Raw genomic sequence first — 17,460 nt, forward strand, 5'->3', positions numbered from 1 at the left:
TTTGCACATTCTAAAACATATAACACAGGACTAAGGGAATTAGACCCAGCGCAGAACAGAGACCTACTATCAGAGAAGAAAGAAAATTGGGAGAGATTTTCATAACCAGAATTGCAGACCTGCTGGTAACACTACCTGTATTTGCTGCCTTTCTCACTGAACTGGCTGCAGGAAAAGCCAACCCTTCCATTACCACCAGCTCAGATTGTACTCAGACTGTATACAGCCTACCTTCCCCTCTCCTTTAAGGACATTAAAATTCAAATCAAGTTTTATCACTAGGGTATGCCCACAGTGAATTTTACCCATCGCACAAAAAGGAGTAATGAACAGAACCACTTCAAAACGAATAAACTTCTATTAATACAGACAGTAAGAAAAAATAAGTAAGAATGTAGGAAAACAAGATCCAAGACAAGATTCAACAGTAACTAAATGCATGTTAACAGAGCCCTTTAAATTAACATTTTGCTTTGTGCCCACACAACCAAGACACAGGCAACAGCCTCTCATACTACGTGTCTTCTAGCTGAGTTCCTCCATAAGCACTGACAGCTTTGATAAGGATTGTCCTTGCTTCCGTCGCACCAAGTGATGTTGTTCAGTTATCTAATTTAATTTTATCGATTTATTCTTCTTGGCTTGTTGTTTGGACACAGTACCCAGAGCAGATTCTGAAATACCCACTGATGTCTGAGGCAGGAGTAATTTTCCAGACTGTGTTGGGTACTTGGTTTTCATAAGGACTTTAAACAGTGGCTGGGTCAACATATGTTTTAGTTGTTTTTTCATCCCCTTCAGCATCTTTTGCTTCTGGCTTTCTTCTTGCTCGCTAGCTTTTCTTCCTTGGGGCAGAAATCAAACACACAGAATGTTACAACAGAAGAACTTGCATTGGCCTCTTTCACCAGGCTTTTGTAACGCTAGGGGCAGATGCTAATCTCATTTTTCTCTCTCTAACAAGGTCACTCAATTCCCATACAGTCTTCCAGTCACCTGTGACACTTTCAGATTACCCAGGCGGTCCACAAGATAACAAGATGAAGAAGAATCCTGACTACTGAGTAGCTATACCCCAGGTATCATTCTGCTAAATCGTTCAGTTGGCTCTCAACCCAGCACAGACTTGGGAACAAAAGGAAAGGGGACCCAGAAGATAAGGTATTGAACCTGGACTTCTAGCTCAGGCAGAAGCTTCTGTGTATTTCATTACATTATGCATTCCTCATTTCAGCACCTGTAAAACAGGAACCCCTTTCTTCCTTATATGTAAAAAACAATGAGGTGCCCAGATTTAATAACAAAGGAGAAAGACAGGCATAGAAAAGACTGGAGATAGTTAATATGGACAGAGGACTGAACCGGAGGAATAAATGAGATCAGTGTTGCTGAAATGTAAATTGAAAGGACATTACTAAATCCTTTGTAACAGTGTAAGAGGCATTTCATTTATGGGAGGAATGACTGAGATTTTAATCAGTCTCCAACAAGCTACGAAAGAATCGGAGACTGAATATATTTTAAAGCATGAATCTGGCAAGATTCTGGGTGGCAATTACAAAGTGCTTCACTCGAGAGCCACGACTTACTTGGACTGGATGTGCTGTTTTCAAACTCATTTAAAAGCACAGCATCCTCAGATTATGTCAAAACAAGACAGCGGAGTGCTAATTATCTGAGAGCGCTCCCGAACAGTTTGGACAGAGACGATTAGTGCTTGCTTACAAAGTTGAGAACAAGCTAGTCCAGCCATGAATAATGGAAAGAAAAAAAAATTAATGTGAACATGCTTCAAAACTAAGGCATCTGTATATTTAGCAGCTAACAGATTAGAAACAGCTTAAGTTGAAGTGACCCAGGCAGCACCCCTATTCAGCATGGCTTCAAAGAACTGGTAGGAAATCATACCTTCAGCTCCTAAAATCTGAACACAATGTGACATTTTACAGTGCATCTAGGCAGCTCAAAGCTGCATGGCATTGAACTAATAGGCACCTGTAGTTGCACAGCCCTACACATTCTCTCAGGCACAGCCTGCAGAACATTTAATTTTAAAAATATAAGAAATTAGTTACCTCTAACACACCACCAAAAACCTCAGCAACTTGAATATAAGTATTGGTCATTTAGCCCACACAATTCAACCTACATAAGGCTCACATCATTTTTGGTGTTTGCTAGTGTTTCCTGGATGTTCCCACACAGAGCTGTCAAGCTCCTATCCTCCTGCCTTCTACAGGGAGGTGGGAGAGAGAAGCAGAAGTGGAGAAACAGCTTTTTCTTTGACATGGAGGGGACAAGAGTCAAGCAGGACACATTGGGCTGTTAGATTATTCTAAAACATTTGCCAGAAGCTAAACAGTTCTTGTCCTACAATATGTGGACTTGTCTGCGACTTGCCAGAACTGTCACACCTCACTCCCTCAGCTCCAGCACTATCTACCGCACAATCATCCAGAAAAAACAGCAACACAACGTACTAAGCAATGACACTCCTTTTCCTTCCCCTTCTGCCCTGCAGGTTTTAAGAGTTCCTCTGCCATGGCGCGGCTTCTTCTGGACACCAGTGCTATCGGACCAAATAAGCATAGCCATAAACAAGCATTTCTACTTGCCCATTAACATGTCATCATCAAGATCAACCTCAAGAGCCTCTGCAGCTTGTTGGAGCCAGGAGTTGTGCTGCTTTGCCCGACTGTTGAAAAATTCTGCCTTCTCAATCTGCCGTGCCAAATTCATCCGCTCCTGCAACAAAAAGTACATTTTAGATGTTATGATCAGGTTTAAATGTGGGGAACTTCAGCAGAATTAGTGTTTGAGAGCATGCCTTACAATGCAACTGAGGTGCAATGCCACTTTGGCTCCCTACTGTTGTTACAGCAGGTGCCCCATGTAATAAAGGCACGTCATCATTTGCTAAAGTGTTTTCCTTCTTCAGGTCCATGATAGAATGTGAATTCTAAAACACCTCAACTGCTAAACATGCCTGAATGTTAACTCCTCATTCTTTAAACGAATCATTACAAACACTTAAGAGACATCAAGGACAAATCATGATTCAGATACCGATCATTTCCCAGTTACATAGTACAGCTGGATCTTAAAGTTACAACCCTCAGCAATAAGGGGCAGCTGCTACCCTCATCCCACTCTGAAGACGTAAGCTCCTGCAAGCCATATGGAAGGAGCTACTCATGTTTTCAGAAATCCACCTGATCTTGTTTAGGCAGAGGACAAAATGTCCTGTCCTGCTTCCCAGCTGCACACACGTGGAACAAAGATATCCAGCAAACCTCACCTGACCTGCAGCCTTCCAGCTGGGCCAAGCTGTCTCAGAAACCTAATTCATTATGGAAAGAAAATCTGTACTGGCAGTAAATAATAACTCAGCAGCAGGTTCTACTGTTTGGAATGTGCCTGTGGTTGCACAAAACAAACCCTGTACACCCTGACCACAGCCAGGATAATTAAAGCGCTGAGAGAGAGGAAATTAAAGTTGCAATTGACTAATAAAACAAGCTGGTCATTTCTCTTTACATTATTACAAGAAATTTTAAATAGTTTTTCCCTGTTTGTAAAACGTGAGTCTTCTTTTGGTCTCTCCTCTACTTTGGTTCACCAATTGTATTCCTCTCAAGTGTGAAATACTTTCAGACTTTTCCTGAACTTGAATGAAGGCAAGAAGAAGGGAAGAAGCGTCTGGGAGGCTGGAGTCCTGTAATTTCAATTACAAAGACATCTTTTCTGGGGAGAGGAGCACTATTATACATAGGAGAGAAGATCATGAGATGGTGGCAGGAAAATTTAAGTGTGGAAACAATATTTATTTGCCCATAAATTGACAGAGCATGATAAGAGCCAAGAACTACTCATCAAGAAACACAGAAGGGACCTCTGATGAAACACTTTAAAAACAACAGATTTCTGTCAGTAACCAGAAACATTTGGCAGGTGGAGGGGGGCGGGGGAAAGATGGGAAAAAAAAAAAAACAAATTCTCTTTGTTACTACCAAGAGGAGAAAAACGAGTCTCCGGAAGCATTTATTTGATTTTCTTTCTCTTTCAGAAAGCTGCACATCCTGAAAGATTCACGCTAAATACCCCATTTCATAGATTCACAAAATAGTTTGGGTTGGAAGGGTCCTTTAAAGGTCATCTAGCCCAACGTCCCTGCAACGTGCAATGACAGCTTCAACTAGATCAGGTTGCTCAGAGCCCCGTCCAACCTGACCTGGAATGTTTCTGGGGATGGGGCATCTATCACTTCTCTGGGCAACCTGGGCCGGTGTTTCACCACTCTCATCGTAAAAAATTTTTTCTTGTATCGAGTCTAAATCTTCCCTCTTTTAGCTTAAAGCCACTGCCCCTTGTCCTGTCACAACAGGCCCTGCTAGAAAGTTTGTCCCCATCTTTTCCTGTAGGCCCCCTTTAAGTACTGGAACGCTACAATAAGGTCTCCCTGGAGCCCTCTGTTCTCCAGTCTGAACAACCCCAACTCTCTCAGCCTGTCTTCATAAGATAGGTGCTCCAGCCCTCGGATCATCTTTGCGGCCCTCCTCTGGACCCGCTCCAACAGGTCCGTGTCCTTCTTATGTTGGGGGCTCCAGAGCTGGACGCAGTAGTCCAGGTGGGGTCTCACCAGAGTGGAGTAAAGGGGCAGAATCACCTCCCTCCACCTGCTGCTGCTTTTGATGCAGCCCAGGATATGGTTGGCTTTCTGGGCTGCGAGGGCACATTGTTGGCTCATGTTGTTTTCGGCAAGGCTGTTCTCAATCCCTTCATCCCCCAGCCTGTATTGACACCAGGGTTGCCCGGTGGCTTGGCAACTACATCAGCCAACTCCCTCAAGACTCAGGGATGCATCTTGTCAGGTCCCATAGACTTCTGTATGTTCGGGTTCCTCAGGTGGTCGTGAACCTAGATCTTCTCTTACAGCGGGAGTGACTTTGCCCCCTCGAGTCCCTGCCTTGCGGTCCATCCACTCGAGGGGTGTGGGGAGAAAGGTTGCCATTTGGAGCAGGCCTGGGCTTTGAAACTTGCTGACATTATTCACAAGGTCAGGATACTGCGGTTGCCACTGGGGTGGACCCTGGGGTCAGTCCAAGCCAACTGGATAAGCATGAACCAGAATACTATAAGGAAGATATCTGTTGCATTATCTGACTGCTTGCATTTTTCCCCTGTTCTCAATAACTGTGCAATATTCAGACATTCCAACCCCATCTAGATTCCTTTCAAATGCAGTATTTAAATACGTCCCATTTCTACGTGGTTGATGTCACCCAAATTGTTAAGAGAATGCTGAGACATGAAATGGCCTCTTATTCGAGAAGTAGTAAATCTGTGGTGACTAGATGCTTTCTAAAATATACTGTTTTGTAAATCCTAACCATTGTCTACCTTGTGAGTTAGCAAATGACTGAATTCGCCTTAAAACAGGCAATATCCTACAAAAAGGAAACATACATGGTTTGACGGGGTACGGTGGCAGCTGTGGCCTCACAGTATAGGAACTTTCAGAAAAGCAGACAACTCATTACTTCAACTGAAAAGAGGCAGAGGAAGACCACTGAAGATCCCTGGACCTGATACTGTTCTCTAGTCTGTTCCTAACACAAGAGGCTTTAAACAACATACTTAACAGAGCCACCCCAACTCCCCAGCCACAAAACATTCACTTTCCTGTACTGTTTTGGGGAATCTAGTCATGAGAAGTTCTACATAAAAACGTGCAATAAAAATGGAAGTTATATTTATGTTTGAAAACCTTTTTTGGGCCAGTTATTGAGGAGAAACCACAAATACTGCTTAAAAAAAAAGACAAAGTGTGATTAACTTCATTTTCAAATCCAGGTCCTGAAGAATAAATTTCATCTGAAACGTGAAAAGAACATGATGGGTAATGCAGTAATATAAATAAGCAAGCAACTACTCAGGCTGCAAAGGGATTGTTGTTTCTTTACCTTGATCGAGGTCATGCACTTGCTTTCAACTGGGAAAAATGGCAGCTCTTCACTCTTCTCCAACGTTTTATAAATCTTCCTAAAATTGATCAAGTCATCAGGGCCGATCAGCAACAGGCTAAGGCCTTCATTGGCAGCTCGGGCTGTTCTGCCGCTTCTGTGTACGTACAACTCAGAAGTACGAGGGACCTGCAAATATTCAGAAAAACCATGAAGCTGGCGATGGAAAGCAAGCAGCAGCCTGTCATGCTTTGGACAAGAGGTTCCCAATGAATATTGGTTTTTATATACACATGGTACGTTGCATATAACACAGCCGAAGGTAAAGTAAAAGATGATGTCTGGAGACACTTTTTGTTCTCTTGTGCAGTATTCTTCCTTGCATAACCTTTTGCAAGTCTGTCCTAACTTCTGACCCTCTGTCATTTCATTGCAAAGCAGGAAAAAACTGTATGGGTCCTCAGAGAAGAGTTATAGGGCTGAGTCATATGACAACTCTGGATATCAAAGTTAAGCAAAAACCAGGGAGAATCGTATGTGCTAGGTCATTTCTCATATATAATCACACATTCATGAAGTGCTACCTACCACATTCAGTCACTGCAGCAATGAGATCCATAAGTACAAAGCAGTACAGGACAGTTAAATTAATAATGACTAAATCTCTATACTTGGGACTATACTATACACAGGGCTGAGAATCACAGCTTTATAGCGTTCAGGGTTTGGATCAGCAAAAGCTTATTTCAAAACCAAGACAGTAAAAGCAAAACCATTAAAAATATTTAACCTGGTAGTGGATGACATGCTGCACGTTGGGAATATCAAGACCACGAGCTGCAACATCTGTCGTCAGGAGGACACAGCTGAGGAAATGATAACATTTAATGAACATAAAATTGAAGAGTAAACCATCTGCCAAGGAACATCACATACAGCGACCCAGAATTCTGCCACAGCAATTTAAGGAACAGATTTGTACTACATCATCTGCTGGAAATATGCTATTTGTTTGCCCTTACAGAAAACGATACCCAATATTACATCAGAGGCAGTCTTGAAACACCAATTCTTAAAGTAAAAGAAAAAAATACAAATGTTACCTTCAGCAGGTTTATTCTGTTTCCAATAAAGAAATTCACTACCTTGCTGGATCCTGTTTTCCTATGCTTTTATTCTCTCCCAGTTCACAGGAATGCTAGCCCAAATTGCTATTCAATGACCTAATCCAACCACTTGGCAGGGGGATATGCTCCCCTTCATTACATTTTTCAGTGCTCTGCCCAGGCTGGGTTTAAAAATACCTTTAGCTTGATATGATCATACCATTAACACCACAGTTGACCTTTTGGCAGGGCAGATGGGTTATTACAAGTTTCACCAGTTGAGAAAAACCACATTATTAACATAGATTTAATTAACAGCTTTTTGGGGCTGAAATATCTCCTACCAAGTCGCACTCAAGTAAGTTCACTCAGTAAATTAAAAGCTAGAAATACAAAGTGAAGGAATTCTACTCTGACAATTGGCATTTCTCCCTACTCCTAGAAAGGCAGAGATACTCGAAAAAGTCATTCTTTTACATAAACAGTCTACTATAGAGACAAAAGTCTCCCTAGTGTACGGAACAATTCATTTTAAAAAAAATCTCCCAGCAACTGAAACAAGTTACTTGTAAAATCTGTTAAGATTTTATGGCATCTGACTGCATACTCTATTGCTACGAGGTTCAAAGCAGACATAAACAGAGAAAATTCTACAGCTTGCAATCTGCAGGAGGCTGTGATAGATGGTCTCATAGATTTCTTCTTGCCTTGAAAATCTGCAGTTTCTGAAAATGTCCTGTCTGACCTAGGCCAATGCTATCGATACTACATTTTGACGAGGGACACTGCAGATCCATCACAGAAATTCAACCTCTCTTCTCCCTGCCTGAGCTTATTACCAAGGTACAAATTCCCACGCAGCCAAACAGCATGCAGCACTTCACAGCAACTAAACTGTGAGGCTTCTGGATTAGAGAAGTACCAAGACCACCAACCTCCTCCCAAAGGCCATCCCAAAGCCAGCAGAAACAATAATTCTTAAAACAGCAGGCCAGGCCTGCTTGGGTAAACCTGACTGCCCCACTACTGCTGAAAGGCACAACTGCCCCTTCTCTTGCATTGTGCTAGCATACCTTGACCCTCAGGAAGCTAATTCATCTAAATAAACCCACAAAACCCTGAACCAGCAAAGTTTTCTGATCACAGAATGGTCAGGGTTGGAAGGGACCTCTAGAGATCATCATGTCCAATCCCCTGCCAGAGCAGGGTCACCTACAACAGGTTGCACAGGACGGTGTCCAGGCAGGTTTGGAATGTCTCCAGGGTGGTAGACTCTCTGGGCAGCCTGTGCCAGTGCTCTGCCACCCTCAAAGGAAAGAAGTTTCTCCTCACGGTTAGATGGTACTTCCTATGGTCAAGTTTGTGCCCGTTACCTTTTTTCTATCAGTGGGCATCACTGAAAAAAGACTCTTCTCTTCTACCTGGCACCCTCCCCTTAAGTATTTACAAGTATTAATAAGATTCCCCCTCAGTCTTCTTTTCTCCAGACTAAGAAGACCCAAGTGCCTCACCCTTTCCTTGTAAGAAAGATGCTCCAATCCCTTCATCATCTTAGTAGCCCTTTGCTGGACCCTCTCCAGCACTTCCCTGCCCTTCTTGAACGGTAGAGCCCAGAACTGGACGCAGTACTCCAGATGCGGCCTCACCAGGGCAGAGTAGAGGGGGAGGATGACCTCCCTCGACCTGCTGGCCACACTCTTCTTGATGCACCCAAGAATGCCATTGGCCTTCTTCGCCACATTGCTGGCTCATGGTCATCCTGTTGTCCACCAGGACTCCCAGGTCCCTTTCCACAGAGCTGCTCTCCAGGAGGTCAGCCCCCAACCTGTACTGTTACCCCTCGTCCTATCACTGGGCGCCACTGAAAAAAGACTGCTCCCATCCCCCTGGCACCCTCCCTTTAAGTATTTACAAGTATTGATAAGATTCCCCCTCAGTCTTCTTTTCTCCAGACTAAAAAGACCCAAGTGCCTCACCCTTTCCTCGTAAGAAAGATGCTCCAATCCCTTCATCATCTTAGTAGCCCTTTGCTGGACCCTCTCCAGCACTTCCCTGCCCTTCTTGAACGGTAGAGCCCAGAACTGGACGCAGTACTCCAGATGCGGCCTCACCAGGGCAGAGTAGAGGGGGAGGATGACCTCCCTCGACCTGCTGGCCACACTCTTCTTGATGCACCCAAGAATGCCATTGGCCTTCTTCGCCACATTGCTGGCTCATGGTCATCCTGTTGTCCACCAGGACTCCCAGGTCCCTTTCCACAGAGCTGCTCTCCAGGAGGTCAGCCCCCAACCTGTACTGGTGCATGGGGTTATTCCTCCCCAGATATACTACCCTACGCTTGCCCTTGTTGAATTTCATTAGGTTCCTGATGGCTTTGTGAGATGAAACAACTTACTGAAGGATCAAATGAGCTGCAGAGCCAGGGCACAGGGCAGAGAGGTGTACAGGATGGTTATAGAAGCATATGGCTGAAAACAGGGCAAGTGACAGCTCCTTCAGCAGCAACGAGCTGACAGGCCGAAGGATAATTCAGGCTCCAGGCGACCTCAGGAGATCTCTAGTCCAACCTTCTCCTCAAAGGAGGTTAGACCAGGTGTCTCAGTGCTTTATATGCAACTGAGCCTCGAAAAACTCCAATAACAAGCAGCCTGTTCCAATGCCTGACTGTCCTCACAGAGAAAAAGCTCTTTCTTATATCCAGCCTGAACCTCTCGGTTCAACTTCCACCCAATATCCTTCATCCTCCTACCACGCACCACTGTGAAGAGCCTGGCTCCATCTTCTTGATGACCTTCTTTTAAGATATCGGAGGGCTGCCATTAGGTCCCCACAAGGTCTTTTTCCCAGGTGATACAAACCCACTGCCCTCAGCTTCTCCCGTTGCAGAACAAGTGCTTCTCGACCATCTTGGTGGCCTTACACTGAACTCGCTCCAGTTCATCACCTCAACCACACTGTGAAACCTCATCCTTAACCGTTTATAACCTGGGCTCATGAACAGGGGACTCGCATCCCCCAACCTGCTCCTGCTCTAACAGAGCTGTTTCCTTTCCCCGCTACATTTTACATGATTTCCTTTTTTCTCTACTAGGAAGTAGAAAATCAACTCACCTCTCTCGCTCAGCAAACCTTTCCAGGTTTTTCAGCCTTTGCTTTTGGTGCATGTTGGCATGCAAAGGAAGAGGATCGCAATTTAAGATTGTGAGGAGAGAACAGAGCCGTTTCACACAGTCTATGCTATTTGCAAAGACCATGGTTCTTCCTGGATACTGGAGAAGAAAATAATAGAGATAATAGTCCTTCTCATCTGTATTACAGTGGATTCTGGTTTCTGTCAGAGTCTCAACAGTGGCCTCTTTCCGTGTTAAGTCTATCACTTTCGGTTTGCCCTTTATTCCTACTTTTTCCATTAACAATTCTAGTTTGGTCTTCTTGTCCATCTTTTTGGCATTCTTTTTCTGCAAAACTCTTGTGGGAGTCTGATGGACTAAAGTCAAAGTGGCAGAAAAAACAAAAGTCTGTCGTTGCGGGTTATACTGTGAATCATTTAAGATTTCCAGCAACTGAGACAGCTCTAAGAAATGACCTTTCTCAACCATTCGGTCTGCTTCATCAATCACAAGGCACCTGTCAAATAGAAAACACACAGTAAAAATACACTTGTGCAGAGAAATACAAACCTGATACACTTCAAAAGAACTTTTCCTGCTAAATACATAGGGGAAGTTCTGCATGTAAAACCCAAAGGAACACTAGGTATGCTGAGGTAGCTACAGCAGCCTTCCACATTTCTTTTTCAAAAATCAGGTTTCTAAAGAAAAAACTAGGTTTTTGCTACTGGCTTTAATTGACATTTCCTTCCATCGATGTAATCACTATGCATTTCAATAAAAAACTCTTGGCAAAGAAATACGTGATCTTACACAGTCTAAATTATTTAATCAGTTAGTAAACATAATCGGTATGCAGTAACACCCAGTTCAGTGTCAAGCAGTTAGTCTAAAAGGCACCTTTACCTGAGCTGCCGAAGATTTGAAAGGTGTGGGTGTCTCTCTTTAACTAACTCCCACAGACGGCCTGGGGTTGCAATTACAATTTCTGGCTTTCGATTCAGTACACGTTCTTGCTTCTGTGCAGCCATGCCTCCAACTAGAATTGCAGTCTTGATGCCTAGAATGTATAAATAATAGTTTTTATCTCACTAATTTATTGGCAAATGTCTTTACATACATCCACTCAAAGAAGTATTTTAAAAAGTCTATACCACAGCTTTCAGCAACCATTTTGGCCAGTAAACTTCATGAGTTTTATATAACACTGAATACACAGCAGTGCCCTCAATTTTACAGAAAAATCCTCAGTATGATTAGATGCCAAAAATAAAGTACTCTTTCTTTTAGTGTACCTGTCTTACAATAGCAGGAAGAATCATGCATGTCCTCCATAGCTGTTAGCTTTGTTTACCCATACTTCAGAATCTCATGTCTTGTCAATTTTATCTGCACAAACAAGCATGTTCCTGTTATGAATAAACAGCCGGCTCCTCCAAGAATAAGACTGAGAAATGCTTGTCTTGCTAATAACTGCTCATTTGCTATGGAATAATCCTAACAAGAATGCTTCCTCCCAATTAATGACTCCTTGGACTGCACAGTAGCACAGAGGCCCTAAGTTAGCTCTAAGCAATTTGCTCAGGTACTAAAAGGAGTTTAGCTTTGGAAGCACAGACTCCACACATGGCTTGTATTTTACCCTGCTTCAAAAAATACACTGGCCCATGACAAACTCAATGCTATGGCGCAAGATACCTCCAGTATCCAAGCCACCACAGATCTCTCTTCCCTACTACTTGTGGAACCCCGTGCTTCCAAGTGGGGATGTTTTTCAAAGTGAGTTTGAGACAATAAAGGAAGCCCACATCAAAACGTATTTTCTCTCCTGCTGCAGCAACTATACAGCACTTGGGCAGCAGATTTTTTTTTTTTTTTTTACACACAAATAGCACTGCTCCTATCCAAACTGTACTGACAAAAATTGATTATTTCAGGCTGGGAGTTAAAATTAGCCTTGTAATCTGCTGTAGACTGATGAGCACAGCAGGACATATAGGAAGATGTGCTTAAAAGCAGATCACTGCACTACATATCCTCTTCAATAAATAAACAATTACTACTATTGGAGAAGTGGGGAGTTGTTTCCCAATTCTCCTCATCTTGAAAAGTTTCACATCCTCACTCATTCACTTAACAGATGTACAGGTCTCTGGTTTGGAAAAGAAAGGAACAGACTTGAATTGCTTTCATCAGGCATGTTACCCAGCAATAGGCTGCGGCGTGACTGCTGTAGCAGGTAGGTCAGACTATCCCGCAATGCCTTCTACCCTTAAAACTTATGGCCATAATTACTTTTTTTGATAGATAGACCAAAATTATATATATATATATAGATATAACTATATCTATCTATGATCTATATAGATTGATATATCTGTCAAAAAAGGAAATGATGTATATTTTAAAAAACTGTATGTGTGTATATATATAAAATTAAATTATTTTTTAATATATAACCTACATTATCCAAAACCAGGACAAATTTAGCTGTGGCTGGGTATCTAGCACTGATTCTGTGTTGCTAAAGCAGGATTCAACAGCTATTTGAAGGAAGAAACAGTTTAAAGCAAAATATCCCACATTAACTGTTTGCTTCCACATGCATCTCATTGAAGAACCTTATGCATTTCTCAAATATTAATGACTATGAACCCCAACCCTTCAAAAGCCACCCCAATTTCACAACGTGGAAGAAAACTGTGGCACACGTTCTGGCTCAACACCAATGCCAAGATCCAAACCCAGTGACATCTAGGACACGGCCTGTGGGGTCTACATACCTGTAAACCTTGCAACTGCATCAATGTGGTGTTTTACTTGTACAGCTAATTCTCTTGTGGGAGTAAGGACCAGTCCTAAAAGAGGTCTCTTTTTATGGGAGCCAATGGTATGCGTCTCGTCACCGGAATCAAATTCAAAATTTTCCAGCACCTTCACGCAGCCTGTTGTGAAAGATGCATCATCTTCATCTCTGCTATCTTCAACCTGCTGATGGGTTAGTTTTTCTGCTTCATCCTCATTTTCGCATCTTGTTTCATCATGATGCTGATGGGACTCTTTAGAAACACTGTCATTTCTGTTTGTCGAGCTATTTGATTTTTGCCACTGCAGCACAGAGTGAATCATTGGAATTGCAAATGCAAGCGTTTTGCCGCTTCCTAAAAACAAACAAGAAAAGTAATACAGACCGACAAGTCATTTATTTGAAAAGATGAGAAAAGCAGCAGCCAATCACACACTGTTCTTAAAACATACAGTTGTAACAGACACAAACTATTGATGTTTAGAAGACCGGAAACCTGCAGCAATAGCATCTTTTTTCCTGTTCCCTTTATACATCTGCTTGAGGTCACCAATACCGTAATTCTGGGGGAACAGGTATTTTTCCAATCTCTAGCAGGTCAGGCAGATTCATTTGTTCTGAAAGTGGTTTTTAAAAGCTGCAGTTGCAGCCAAGATATTTTTAAAGAACTGTATGCCCGTAAGGAGAATACCATGCCCTAATTGACAGTTCTGATCAATGTTCTCCACATAAAGGAATAGCAAATGAGGCCAAGGACAAACTGGAATGTACTTGAAAGATTAATTTCCATCTTCAGTTTACAGTACTGTGTTTACCACTTTCTAAGAAACTGTATTTTGACATACTCCACCATCTCACCATTTTAAAATCAAAACACACAAATCTGATTTAAAACAGATAATCCACTTTGGAGAGAACGGGGCTGCAAAAAAAGTGCTTCCCTAACTTTAATTTCAGGGGTTCACTGTACCAAACTGCAAGTCACATATTCCCTTCTAAACCCTCTGTTCATAACATAAAGACGTTAGAAGAAGCCTGGTAGGACACGCACTCCAGTTAAGGTTCTCATAAATATCAGTTCATGGATCACAAAAGCAGCATCCAGAGCACAAGACACTATTACACCATTCCTCTAACAGGCCACTGCTGGGAAGCAGTCCTCTGGAAATCTCATCTCAATTCCTTGAGCACCATTTGTGCGTTTCACAAATCCATAATGGTTTGCCGAATTCAGCAACACAGAATTTTGCCTGTTCAGAGAAGAACCTTAGTATTAGTTAATAAACTGCTAAGCCCAGTACCATTATCCTGACCAGTACCGCTGCACAGGCTCCTCATATCTACTTCCCCACCTTTCTGCATGTCTGGGAAGTCTTTTCTGATCTCTGAACTTGAAGCAGGAAATGTTTATAATCTGCATTTGCACAGCACTTGTACAGTAAGATGCTGTATTATCAGAACATCTGTTTTTAAGGCAAAGAACACTGCTGATCTTGAAATAAAGGTAATGCAATTTGGTTGGTGCAAATGTCAGTACTGCACCCAGCTAGATTACAGCTGTGATAATCAGGTCTATTCTGCAGGCACTAGATTCACCCACAAATTAAATCACATTACAGGGCCCGTTATCTTCACAACACACAGATCACATACCATAGCCAGGCCTGCAAAACCGTAAGAAAAGTATATTTTGGTACCCCCAGACACTACAGCTCAAGCTAATTCATGCTCCTTTACATGGTTTTAGATTGTAAGGTTTTACAGAGAGAAAATTTGGTTCCTTAACCAAAAAATTCACTACTTCTACATGGTAACGAACAGAACTGCTCAGATCCACTGCAAAAATAAAAAGCCTTGACATTCCCTGCATCTCATCTCCACAGGCATCTACTGCTATACAAAAATCTTGCCATTCTCCCCTAAGCAGCTACCAAAAAGGGTAGATGGAATAGCTGTTCCACCTGTCACCTTCCTCCCTCAGGCCCAATGCTGAGGGAAGCTGTAGGATGTAGAAAAAAAGAACTGGAGAGTTTCAGCCTCTCCCAGCTGCAGCCCTTCATAACAGACAATTGTCCACACCTTCTCTCAAGTTTCTACAGCAACACTGATGACCGACTGGGCTCTCTGGAGAGAACCCGGCTTTCTTTCACAAAACAAGCAAATAAATGAGCAAAACACAGTCCTACTACCTCAGGGTTGTGCAAAATTAGACAGCAACAACACAACCTGCCACCAACCGTGCTTTCCATTCTGCAGCTAGAGAAGGATTTGCTTTCCAGCACTTTTTTGCAGCACGAGTACGCTATTTAAATTTTCAGTTCCACTTTCAAAGACACTCCCTGCAGGGCTTTCTAATCTTATTAAAGCTAACAGCACCAGCCTAGCTTCTAATTAAAATAAAAATGCAAATGACTGCATATCTTATTAGTTACTATACCTTCATGTTCCAGAACAGTAAATGGCTTTACAAGAGAAGCAGTGAGATAAGGCAACCGGAACAGATGAAAAGAATGCAAAGGAAGCCTTTAAACCAATGTAGCTTCCAATTGCGCTGCCTATTTTTAGTTTTTATGAATAAAAATTGTTGCACTGCTAAAGAAGACAAAACTTCAAAGGTATGAGCAGCAAAAGAAGTTAGAGAGTAGAAGTAATGCTCTGAGACTTCACAACTATTGTTTAAGTAAAAAAGAAGCCATAACTAATTTCACAGAGGCTAGCAATGCTTAAAGACAAAGGCATGAGCTAATCACAAGCTGGACAAGAGACAGTACCTCTCCAATTAAAGGATCAGCATAATACTGCAAGCACAAGCAGTTAGAAGTGCTGGTGACCACATACGGGCCAAGCCCAGAGACAGGGCACAGGGTGGGCCTTTTTTGCTAGGATAAAGGCCCAGGCCATGTTCACAACGCCTAACACTGTGCCTACTACTGATTTACTGCTCCAAGCTAGTACTGCATCATCTTCAAAGGAAGCTAGTTCTCTGCTTTGCCTTGGCACTGGAACACCCACAAAAGTTAGACTCTTGGAACGTGACTCTGTTTTAGTCGTTCTGCCCTTTGCAGTGTATCGCCTCACGGTTCCCAAAATAGAAAACATTTTGACAAACAACAGAAAAAGAGACACCTGTCAAAAGCATAAAAACTCATTGATACTTCAAAACTTTGCACACTGTACTTTGTAAAGGTGAAACATCCTGTGTTTGTAAGTTTCAAAGTTTTAATACTTCACAATGAATCTTTACTAATATATTGAAATGCAGAAGCTACAAGCTCTTCTCCTACATATAAATGCTTCTTCTGCTACACAGAAAAACTCAGAACAATAAGATGCATTTAAAGAGCATTTAAGATGGGAAGCTCCCAGCATATACAACCAGTTGAACAGATTCATACCTGTTTCTGCAGCACCAAGAACATCCATATTATCCCGGATGGCAGAAGGCAAGGCTAAGGCTTGAATAGCAGTTGGAGCACTAAATCCCAGGTGGCTCAAGGCCCGCAACACTGGTTCAGGTACAAAAAGGTCTTTCCATGCAGACACATCAGCTTTGTGATCAGTTGATGCAGACAGAACTTCTGTTGTCCAGTTTTTACCCTTTTTAGAAGAAGCTACTGATGGAAGAGCTTCTTGAGCTTGAGAAGCCTTATTTTTAGCTACCTTCTTTTTCTTTTTCTTAGGCGCATCTTTTGTGCTTGAAGTGCTCTCAGCCAGATGTCCATCACCCTCACAATTTGCCGCTTTGATTATTTCATTACACTTTGCCACTTTATCAACTGGCACATCGATTTCTGCTGCATTAGCATCACCACTTTTATCCGGTTTGCTTTTCACATCTTTGTTTTTCTTTTTCTTTTTGGGAGGGACAACAGGTTCTTCCTCCTCCTCATTGCCTTCTTCTGAAACGCTCTCAGCCTTTCTCTTCTCTTTTACTTTCCCCACTTTGGAAGAACTTACTAGTTTGTACTCTGTAAGTTCCTCCAAGCATACTATATCTCCAAAATCCTCATCAGCAAATAGATTGGGGTCGATTGGCACATTTTTCCATTTTCCTATTACTTCAATGCCTTTTTGTCTCAATTTAAAGGACGATTTAAATCTTCTTCCTTTTCTGGTCTTCATTTTTACCTAAAAAGAAACTGGGGCGGGGTGGTAAAAAAGCAGGCCATCAGACCAAAAGAATGCGGATTACGTTTATGAAATTAAAACACACCGGGACGCAAAGTATAACTCTTTTCTTTTAGGGGGAAATAATATGAACGGATATAAATACAACTACAGCGGGCCAGGCCTACAGCCGCGTTCCTAGAACTAAAATCGCCAGCATAAACCCCCGTAGGCCGCGAAGCGCTTCAGCCTCTGCCTCTCCCGACTACCACCCGCCAAAGGCCCGGCCCGGCCCCTGCCGCCGCACACGGAACACACTGGACCTGCGGGAGGCCCGCGGGGGCCCCACCGGCCTGCCGTCGCCGGGG

General features: G+C 42.6%; 1 protein-coding gene across 1 annotated transcript; it reads right to left on the reverse strand.

The window, feature by feature from the left end:
- Window positions 1–609: 609 nt before the first annotated feature.
- Window positions 610–17,107, reverse strand: DDX24 (DEAD (Asp-Glu-Ala-Asp) box helicase 24). The gene is made up of 8 exons (XM_009895455.1): window positions 16,381–17,107; window positions 12,963–13,340; window positions 11,086–11,239; window positions 10,181–10,696; window positions 6,754–6,829; window positions 5,964–6,152; window positions 2,612–2,745; window positions 610–841 (listed from the first exon to the last, which is right to left on the reverse strand). Exons 1-8 carry the CDS (start codon window positions 17,105–17,107, stop codon window positions 610–612), a joined length of 2,406 nt encoding a protein of 801 aa, XP_009893757.1.
- Window positions 17,108–17,460: the final 353 nt, after the last annotated feature.

The sequence above is a fragment of the Charadrius vociferus genome, unplaced genomic scaffold, assembly GCF_000708025.1.
Source record: "Charadrius vociferus isolate BGI_N301 unplaced genomic scaffold, ASM70802v2 scaffold140, whole genome shotgun sequence".
NCBI classification, from domain to species: Eukaryota; Metazoa; Chordata; class Aves; order Charadriiformes; family Charadriidae; genus Charadrius; species Charadrius vociferus.